At 37.6% G+C, this 10,482-nt stretch overlaps 1 protein-coding gene across 1 annotated transcript in view; it reads left to right on the forward strand.

The window, feature by feature from the left end:
• SIK2 (salt-inducible kinase 2) overlaps positions 1-10,482 on the forward strand; it is a 140,773-nt gene that overhangs the window by 28,939 nt on the left and 101,352 nt on the right. Inside the window, exons 2-3 of the mRNA XM_012659203.1 lie at positions 26-142; positions 5,784-5,791. Coding sequence (XP_012514657.1) covers positions 26-142; positions 5,784-5,791 — 125 coding nt within the window. The remainder of the gene's footprint in view (positions 1-25; positions 143-5,783; positions 5,792-10,482) is intronic.

Raw genomic sequence — 10,482 nt, forward strand, 5'->3', positions numbered from 1 at the left:
TATTTATTTGTGTTCTGGGATGCAGGTGGCGATAAAAATAATAGATAAATCTCAGCTGGATGCAGTGAACCTTGAGAAAATCTACCGAGAAGTACAAATAATGAAAATGTTAGACCACCCTCATATAATCAAACTTTATCAGGTATGATTTAGTCTTACACCTCCTGCATGCATTTCATATTCAGTACGCTGTTTTGCATCATGATTTTGCCTTTCATGTTTTTCTAATCTGTAAAAGAAAGATAAATATATGCTTTTATTAAGCTGAGTATATCCATTTTTCTGTATTATCTTTAAATTAAAAATTTTGAAATCAGAAACTAGTAGCTTAATTTTAAGTTGTCTCTCAGACTGCAAGTTATTTATTTTAAAAGTTTGCAATTGTACATTTACGTTTGCTTAAACATGCTGCATTTTGGTGGTAGTACCATTAATGAGGATATGGCAGTTTTGCTTATTTAAAAAACATACTGTTTATGTTTTATGACTGCAGTCCCCAACCCCTGGGACCAGTACCAGGCCACACAGCAGGAGGTTGAGGGGGGGTGGAAGGGATGGAGCTTCACTTGTATTTATAGCTGCTCCATTACCACCTGAGCTCCGCCTCCTGTCAGATCAGCTATGGCTTTAGATTTTCATAGAGCTCAAACCCTACTGTAAACTGCGCATGCGAGGGATCTAGGTTTCGCTCCTTATGAGAATTTATCTAATGCCTGATGAACTGACGTGCTGGTCCATGGAATAATTGTCTTCCGTGAAACCAGTCCCTGGTGCCAAAAGAGTTGGGGACCACTGTTTTATGACATACAAAAGCTGAAGTGATCTATTACTCAATAGCATACTTTGTAATACCTAGAGACAAATCTTTTTTTTTTTTAGTTTGTTTTATCAGATAAAATAAATGAGCCATTTTTTAAAAAATCAACTTTAAGATAATTTTTGTAAAATAAGTCGTACCCATTTTAAGCATAAGCCATGTGTTTTGTTTTTGTTTTTTTGAGACAGAGTCTCACTGTGTTGCCCGGGCTAGAGTGTCATGGCGTCAGCCTAGCTCACAGCAACCTCAGACTCCTGGGCTCAAGCGATCCTCCTGCCTCAGCCTCCCAAGTAGCTGGGACTACAGGCATGCACCACCATGCCCGGCTAATTTTTTCTATATATTTTTAGTTGTCCAATTAATTTCTTTCTATTTTTACTAGAGATGGGATCTCGCTCTTGCTCAGGCTGGTCTCAAACTCCTGAGCTCAAACAATCCACCCACCTCGGCCTCCCAAAGTGCTAGGATTACAGGCATCTGTTTTGTTTTGTTTTTTTTTTGAGACAGAATCTCACTCTTTTGCCTGGGCTAGAGTGCCGTGGTGTCAGCCTAGTTCACAGCAACCTCAAACTCCTGGGCTTAAGCGATCCTTCTACCTTAGCCTCCCAGGTAGCTGGGACTACAGGCATGCGCCACCATGCCCGGCTAGTTTTTTCTGTATATTTTTAGTTGTCCGATTAATTTCTTTCTAATTTTAGTAGAGACAGGGTCTCACTCTTGCTCAGGCTGCTCTCGAACTCCTGAGCTCAAACAATCCACCTGCCTCAGCCTCCCAGAGTGCTAGGATTACAGATGTGAGCCACCGCCCCCCCCCAACCCCCTTCTTTTGTTTTTAAAAATTCCTTTTTCTCTCTGTGTTTCATTTTGGTTAATGGCTATTTCTCTGTCTTCAAATTCACTATCTTTTCTTCTGTGATGTCTAATTTGCCATTAATCCCATTCAGTGTATTTTTCATCTTAGCCATTGTAGTTTTCTTCTCTATAAACTTGACTAGGACCTTTTTTATACCTTCCATGTTTTTACTTAGCTTTTTGAACATCTGGAATACAGTTATAATAACTTTTAATGTCAATGTTTGTTAATTCTGGTGTCTCTGTCAGTTCTGGGTCAGTTTTGATTGGTTGGTGTTTCTCCTCAGTTTTAGTCATATTTTCATGCTTCTTTACATGCCTGGTAGTGTTTGATTGGATGCCAAACATTGCCACTTTTACCTTGAGCACCACATATTTTGTGTTACTTTAAGTTGTCTTGAAATTTGTTCTGGGATGCAGTTAAGTTACTTGGAAACAATTTGATCCATTTGGGTCTTGCCTTTATGATTAGAGCATTGCTTAGTCTGGGTCTAATTATTTACCACTTCTGAGTACTCTGCCCAATGCCCCATGAATTGAGGATTTTCTAGCCTGACCGGTAGGAACAGGCACTATTCCTGGCTCTATGTAAGCACCAGGCATTGTTTGTTCTCTGTCTCTCAGATGGTTCTTTCTCTGGCCTCAGGTAGTTTTCTCTCACATGTGCCAATCAAGACTCTCCTGAATGTTTAGCATTCTTCCTCTGCAGATTGTTAGAGTTCTGTTTGTAGTTCTCTCTTCTCTGGTACCCTGTCTTGTGATCTCTATCTTGTTCTCCCCAGACTTTCAGCTCTCTCCTCAACTCAAGGACATTGCTGGGCCCTGCCTGGGTTTCCCCTCCCTATGCTGTGGCCTAGAAATTCTCTCAAGGCATAAGTTGGGGCATTCATGGGTCTCACCTCATTTTTGGCTTGTTTCTCAGGGACTGCTCTGCTTCTTTGCCAGATATCCAGTGTCTTATAAACCATTATCTCAGATATTTTATGTTTTGTTGTAATTGGGGTGAGGAGGTTGTTTCAGGCAGGAAGGTAAATTGGGTCCCTGTTACTCCATCTTAGCCAAAAGCAGAATTCTCCAATCCTCTCAAAATTATTGTTAACTTTAAGTATTTTAAAGAGAGTGTATATACTTCCATAGCTTTGGAAAAAATGTACTATTTGCAGTTGAATTCTAAATAAATAGTTCTGACTGAGCTCACTGTATTTCAGGAAAGATAGACTGAAATACTAGTCTTTTTTTACTTATTTTTTTGTGCTACTGCTTAATGAACTTCTTTTAATTCTTAAGGTATTTGTTTCAACTAGTAGCGTCTTAACTCATGCTGTAATAGAATGATACGGGCTTTGAAGCCAAGCAGATCTTGTTTACAATGCTGGCTATACCATATTAATTATTCCTTACTTTGGACAAGTTTCTTCCTTTCCTTTCTTTCCCTTTCTTTTCTCTTCTTCTTTTTTTTTTCTTTCTTTCCTATTCTTTCTTATATGCACTTATTCATTCATTCATTCACTCAGTCTTTCAAAAAACATTTATTGAAAACCAACCATGTGTAACATACTGTTCTATGTGGTAAGAAAACTATAATGAAGAAAACAGGCAAAAATCCCTACTCTCATGGACTTACATTCTAGTTTGGGAGAGAGACAAACAAAATAAGTGAATTATGTAGTTTATTAAATGGTGATAAGTACTATAGAAATAATAAAGCAAGAAGGGGGGATAGGAGGTGGGAGAGTTGATAACAATATTGCAATGATCAAGAAGGCCTCACTGGCATTTGAGCAAAGACTGGAAAGCATGGTCATATAGATGTGGGAGAAAGGGGGTTATCCAGGGAGAGGGAAGAATAAATGCAAAGGCCCTGTGCTTGGTGTGTTCATGGGATAGCAGGGAGGCCAGTATGGCTTAAGAGAAGCAAGCAAGAGGGAAAAGCAAGGAGGAAAAAGAGTAGGAGATGAGGTCCAAAAGGTAGGTGGGAGGCAGCAGTGGGACAGATTTGGGGGCTTTGTAGGCTATTGTAAGGACTGGCTCTTACCTTGAATACTATCAGGGAGCCATTTTCAGCAGGGTTTCAGCAGAGAAGTGACTACATCTAATTTAACATTTTAAAAGCATCACTCTGGCTGCTGTGTTGAAAATGGGAAAGGGTGGAAACAAGGAGACCAGGTAGGAGGCTGCCGCGGTAGTGCAAGTGAGAGATGACGATGGCCCACACCGGGGCAGTGGCAGCGCGGGTAGTCATAAGTGGTCATACTCAGAATGTGTTTTGGAAGTAGAATCAATAGGATTTCTTGACAGGTGGAGACCACCTAAGTAGTAAGTATAATTATAGAAGAGACCAAAGTCCGACCCCTGAGGCACTGGAACATTAAAAGTTTGGGAAGAGAGGAGAGAGACCAGCAAGGGAGACATAGAAGGAAGAAAACTAAGAGAGTGTGGTGTACTGGAAAACAAGAGAACCAGGTGTTTTCAGGATAGAGTGAATATCTATTAGAAATGATGCTGATAGATCAAGAACGATGAAGAATGACAATTGACCTTTGTATTTGGTGGTTGGTAAGAGCAATTTTGGCAGAGTGACTTGGCCAAAAGCCAGATCAAGGGGGCTTAAGGAGCAAAGAAGAGAAGAAAAATGGAGAGAGTAAAATAGATAATTCTTTCAAGGAGTTCTGCTGCAAAAAGGGAGAAAAGAAATGGAAGGTAGTTGGTAGGGACACTGGGTCAAGAGAAGGATTTTTAAGTCTATCCAATGGAATATTTGTAAAGGTTTGGGCTGTAGTTTTATGAGTAAACTAGAAATGACTGTTACATGTTAGGTGTCATTTGTATGGAAATGGGATAGTCTAGATTGCTATTTCTTGCTAAGAACTTTGAAACAGCTTTGGATAGTATTGTTTACATAAATTGAAGCATAATTTGGGGATTTTGAATGTATAAAGTTTATTTTTAATGTAAAATATCTAGGATAACTGTGCAATATAAGTTCTGGAAAGAAAAATCTGATAGAATCTGATAGTTGGACAGTAAATGCTAGTCATCTTATTTTCCACTTTTTGGTACAGTTAATTTCTTGAACATTGAAGATAATGAATGATAGAATTTAATTTAAAAAGATGATGAAATCTGTGGATAGTCTTCACTAATTTAGAATGGAAGAATCTGAGTGTAAAGGGGATTTGGAGATCATTTAAGCCAATTTATTTTTATTTACTTTGACTTTGTCATGCAGCTTGTAGCCCAACAGAACTTATTGCCTTTTCTCACAAAAACTATTTCTCCCTTTTCCCTTACTTGGCTTCATCATTTACAGAGTCATCTGAGCTGGGAAGGTTGGTGTCAGTATTGATTCCTTTTCCCTTCCCCCTCTTTAGATGAGGTTTTAAATCCTGCCTATTCTGCTTCCTAAATATTTCTCAAAGAAGTTGTCATCTCTGCATACCCACTCTTTGCCTCAAGTCAAGGTCCTCACTCTTCCTTGTCTGTATTATGTGATCATCTCCTAACTGTTCCATTTTATACTATTTCCAAAATTATATTCGTAAGTCATAAACATAGTCATACTGTTTATCTCTATTTTATGAGTTTTCTATAATGACCATTAATTAGAAAAAAGTAATTTTGAAAATGAAGTAATGGCATGCCAACAGTTTTCAGTAAAAGAATTGATTTTCAGGGTAGCTCCTGTACTTTATTACCGTTGGCCCTTAAATATCCCTTGCTCTTAATTTCTCCTTATAAGGAAGGTTCTCTTTGTACTGCTCCATGCTTCAGAGCTGTCTTGATATGTACACACTCAGATAACACACGCTCTCACTCAGAACAACTCTGCTTTATTTTTCAGTGTGGTCAGTGGGGGTGGGAAGAGTTGGACATCATGTTGAGGTAGAGGTAGAAAAGAAAGAGATTAGTGACCAAGAAGGGTTAGGATAAGGAATCAAACAAAGAAGGTGGAAGGGAAAGGAATCCTGGCAGAAAACAGAAGTCTAAATGGGTAAAAAATTGTTGAAGGGAAGAGAAGACATATTGTAGATTCAGGTAGATTCAGGCAAAAAACAGTGTGGTAGCCAGCCAGTTTCTGACATGGAGCTCATGAGGATATTAAAACAGAAATGAGAAGATGGAGTCCAAATAGCATTAATCAAGTAGTGAAAATTATGTACATTAGTCCCCCTTATCTACAGTTTCATTTTTAGCAATTTCAGTTATCTGAGGTCACCCATGGCCTGAAAATATCAAGATATTTTGTGAGGAAGAAAAAGACACCACATTCATATAACTTTTATAACAATATATTGTTATAATTTTTCTATTTTACTATAAGTTATTGTTAATCTCTTACTGTGCCTAATTTACAAATTAAACTTTATCATAGGTATGTATGTATGTACAGGAGAAAACATAGTGTACTATATATAGGTTTTGGTACTATCCACGGTTTCTTAGAGTATATCCCCTGCAGGTAAGAGGGGACTTATGTAAGATTTTAAGTGAATTGAACCAAAAATGTTTTAAGTTGATTGGAGATTTAGATGAAAAGAACCACATAAAGAGTAGTAAACTCAATATTTTGAATTATATATTAAGATTTGTCTTTCAGGTTTATAACTTTGGACTCACTCTTTATTTAGCTTTACAAGTATTCCTACTCTGTGCCGGAGGGTGTTGTGTTCTCTATTTTTTTCCATTCTCTTAGTTTTGTATTTAGTTGGCTAGCAAATCATACTCTGTGTTCTTGCAAAACGACTTGAAATTAAATCCTTCTGTTTCCCCAGTCATCACCCTGATCTAGGCTTTCATCACTTCATGTCTCAATTAGTGAATCCCTCATGTTTTACCATACCCTCTTTCTTCTCCAGTCAAGTGCATTTCTATATAATTCCTGTTTAATCTTCCTAAAATATTATTTGTGTTATATCACAACTGTGTTTAGTAACCTTCACTCACCTTCCTATTGTTTACTGGATAAAATCCAAATTCCTCAATCTGCCAATAGAGTAGCTCCTCTAAGTGAATGGATGTGCTCAACTATTCCTTGCATAGGTCTATTTATTATCCTTAGGTATGGACAACCAAATTGCAGATTATACTATCTGCTTCAGTTAATAAACCTGCCTGCCTTCCTGTTTGTGTCTCTTGGGCTGTATCTTTCTATCTCACAAGTATTTATTATATAAAAATTAAATGTGTACTACTATTAGTTTAAGGAGTCAAATAATTCTGCAAGGTTTGTTAGAGAAAATAATGTGTCCCATCCTCCTGCCATCCCCACCCCTTTCCTCCTCAAAGGCAACCATTTTCATTTCTTTTAGCTGATTAGTTTGGACTTATCTCCATTTCCCTAAGTCACATGCTCGTATTGCTCTTTCTGGATTTTTCTTGTATTTTAGGCGCAATCTTTTTGAATCCCTTTTGAATTATTCCCCTACCCCTATATGTAAGAGGCAAATGTTAGAGAGCTATGTAAGGATCAGTGATGGGAAACCTTGAGTGTTAGGATAAGGGGTTAAGATTATTTGTTACAGTGGCCATTTGTGAGCCAGAAGGCAATGATGTGTGTGAGGACATTTTTTTAGGAAGATAAATCTGGAAGTGGTGTGTAGTCTGAATTAGAGGAGGAGGAAAGAGGCCATTTAGGAGACCATTTTAATTGTTTAGACATAAGAGGCTGAGAGCCTGGATTAAGATGTTAGTTGTCAGAATCATGAAAAAGATGTTAAGAAAGAGGCATTTCCAATTGTAAAAATAACAACTACTGATGCTTATTGAGCACTCTCTTTTTGTTGTGTACTATTTAAAGTACTCGATTTATTTATTTATACCTCACAAAAACCTTATAAGATAGGCACTGAAAGATTCAGTAATTTGTCCAAAGTCACACAGCAAATAAGTGACAGAGTCTGGATTTGAACTAGGTAGTTCCAGAGCCTGTGCTGTTAATAATTATACTCTGTCACCTCTCAAAACTTCCTAATGACTCTCAAGAAGTGAACACCAAGAGTCAGGCTTTAAAACAAACATGATTGAAGAATATTGGTGATGTGGTTGATGATAACACCTAGGTCTGTTTTCAGAGTAAAAACTGACAGATTTTAAGTGTGCCTTTGGAGGTAATATCAGGACATTTAGTTTGATATGGGCAGTTCACAGTTGAAGGTATGGAAGCAAACGCAATTCAAAAGAGAACTTAAATTCAACAATAAAAAGATAGACAACCCAATTTAATAACGAGCAAAAGACTGAAACCAGACACTTCAAAAAAGATATACAAATGGCCAATAAGCACATGAAAAATTACTCAACATTATTAGTCATCAGAGAAATGCAAATTAAACACCACAGTGAAATAACATTTCACATCAACTAGAATGATTAAAATTGAAAAAACTGACAATGCAAAGTGTTAGTGCAGCTGTGAAGCAACTAGAACTCTCATACATTGCTGGTGGGAATGTAAAATGGTACAACCACTTGGGAGAACTGTTTGGCAGTTTCTTATAAAGTTAAACATACATCTACCCAATTAAACAACAATTTCATTCCTAGGTATTTTCCCAAGAAAATGAAAACAAATGTCCATAAAACTATTTGTACAAGAACGTTCATAGCAGTCTTTCCTCACAATCATCCAAAGCAGGGGCAACACAAATGTCCAGCAACAGGAGACTATATCCAAAACGAATTGTGGTTGTAATACAATGGAAGATGACTCAACAGTAAAAAGGGAGTGAACCATTTATACATACTACAACATGGATAAATCTTATAGACATTGTGCTGGGCAAAATAAGCTAGACACAAAAGAGTACATACTGTATATGGTTCCATTTTGTGTTCTTCTAAAACAGTTGGTAATAAAAGTTGGAAAGTGGTTGCCTCTAGGGAGTGGGGAGAATTGACCGGAAAGGGGCAAGAGGGGACTATTTTGAATGATGGAAATGTTTATTTTTGTTTTGAATGGTGGTTGTACAGAGTATACAATTATCAGATCTCATCTAAGTAACCACCTAAGAAGTTGCATTTTATTGTATGTAAATTATACCTCAATAAATCTTTCCTCTCTCAAAAAAGGAGGATTTAGCAATAGGGGTATAGATTTGAGAATTACCTGCATAGAAGTGATGAGTGAAGCTGTAATTAATAATGAGATTTCAGAGTGAAGAAGACTAAGAAGTGTTTTGGTTATGCCTTCATTTAAAAGGCAGGTGGAAGAAAGGAATTGATGAAGTAGAAGAGTATCTTGAGAAATAAGGATGGTTTCTGTTCTAATTAATCAAAGGAGCTTGGAGTGAAGTGGGGGTATTTGGTCATTAAGAGATCACCAATCACTTTGAAGGAAGTACTTTTCACTAAACTGGGAGCTACAACCAGATTCCAAGAGGTTAAGGACCCGTGGGTGATGAGAAAAGGGAGAAAAGTATTATAAAACTACCTTTTGAGGTTTTCAAGGTGGAAGGAAGGAATTGAGGGATAGGGTCTATAGGCTTCAGTATTGTGTCATGGTTTTGTTTGTGGTCTTGGTGTTTGAAGAAGCTAGAACAGAAAAGAATCTAGGCAGGAAAGAAGAGACAGTTGAAGGCAATGGGATCAAGAGCACAGAGGGATTGGTTAGTGTAGAAAAGAGGAATTCCCCCTTTGAGAAGATGTGCGTCAGTGCAGTCACAGTGAGAATTAGAGATCGTGCCAAGAATATGGCTACAGAGGCACTTTGTGGTGGAATAGAAGAAAGATGAGTTTGTTGAAATAGGATAGATTTAATTCATTCTGTAATGTAGCAGATGAGACATCAGGGAAAGAGCAGTACATTAGACACTGCAGTGTGGGAAAGGTTTAGAACAGTTGGTAGTGCTCATATGATAGTCAAGGGATGAATAAAAGGATCAATAATTAGCAGTGAGGGAGTTTATGGTAGACTCACAGTCAGCAGTGCTTTTCAACCCAAGAGGAGGAAAAGTAGACGATATGAATAAATGCCCCAGGTTGGAGATTAGAATGGTGGATCAAATGCATGTAAGCGTTGTCGCGGTCAGAGAGGTCATCGTTGAAAACGCTGATTGTGAGATCCAAGTTCAGGAGGCAGATAAATGAAGCAGCAAAGAGGTCTTATGAGCTGGGAAAATAGAACAATGGAGAGACTGAAGGTTATGAAAAGGCTGAATTACTTTAGGGAAAAACATTCATATATAAAAAAAATAAAAACCTTAGCCTTAAGCCTGTGCATAACTTCCCAGCAGCTTGCTCTTCTGCTCCTGGCACAGTTGCCTTAACTGTGCTCTGCTAATTCAGGGAAGGCCTTAGGTCTTTGCACTCTCCTCATCTGCTTCTTCTTGCACAGAGAGAGCTTTCCTGTGCCATCTGGTTTTCTTGCTCCATCTGACTAAGTTTTACACCAAAAGAGCAATTACGGTGGCATGCTGGGAATGCACCTACAGTGCATGATTCATGCATTATGAGGCTATGGTGTTTATGCTTTATTTTTGTTTGGTTGAGTATGCTGTACCTCTTTCCACAAAGAGTTGAAGTAGTTTTAAAGGAGAATAATACCCCCAAAATTGTAAAATATAAATAGTAAGAAAGAGTTAAATCAGAAAATACACATAAGAGTAGAAGACAATTCTTGGGTGAAAAAGGAACACAAATATGCAGGCAATAAGGGCCTGAGAGCTTCAGATTTGGCTTTAAGCTTACTGGCTATCAAAGTGAAAAGAAGATATAGTCATTTACAGATTTTTTCCTAAGAGAAATAAAAGTACCTATTCCTCAAAGAAAGCAAAATTTTTCTTAGTAGTAAATTCTAAAATAAATTTTTTTCTTTG

The sequence above is a fragment of the Propithecus coquereli genome, unplaced genomic scaffold, assembly GCF_000956105.1.
Source record: "Propithecus coquereli isolate 6110/MARCELLA unplaced genomic scaffold, Pcoq_1.0 Scaffold6, whole genome shotgun sequence".
In the NCBI taxonomy this organism is placed as follows: domain Eukaryota; kingdom Metazoa; phylum Chordata; class Mammalia; order Primates; family Indriidae; genus Propithecus; species Propithecus coquereli.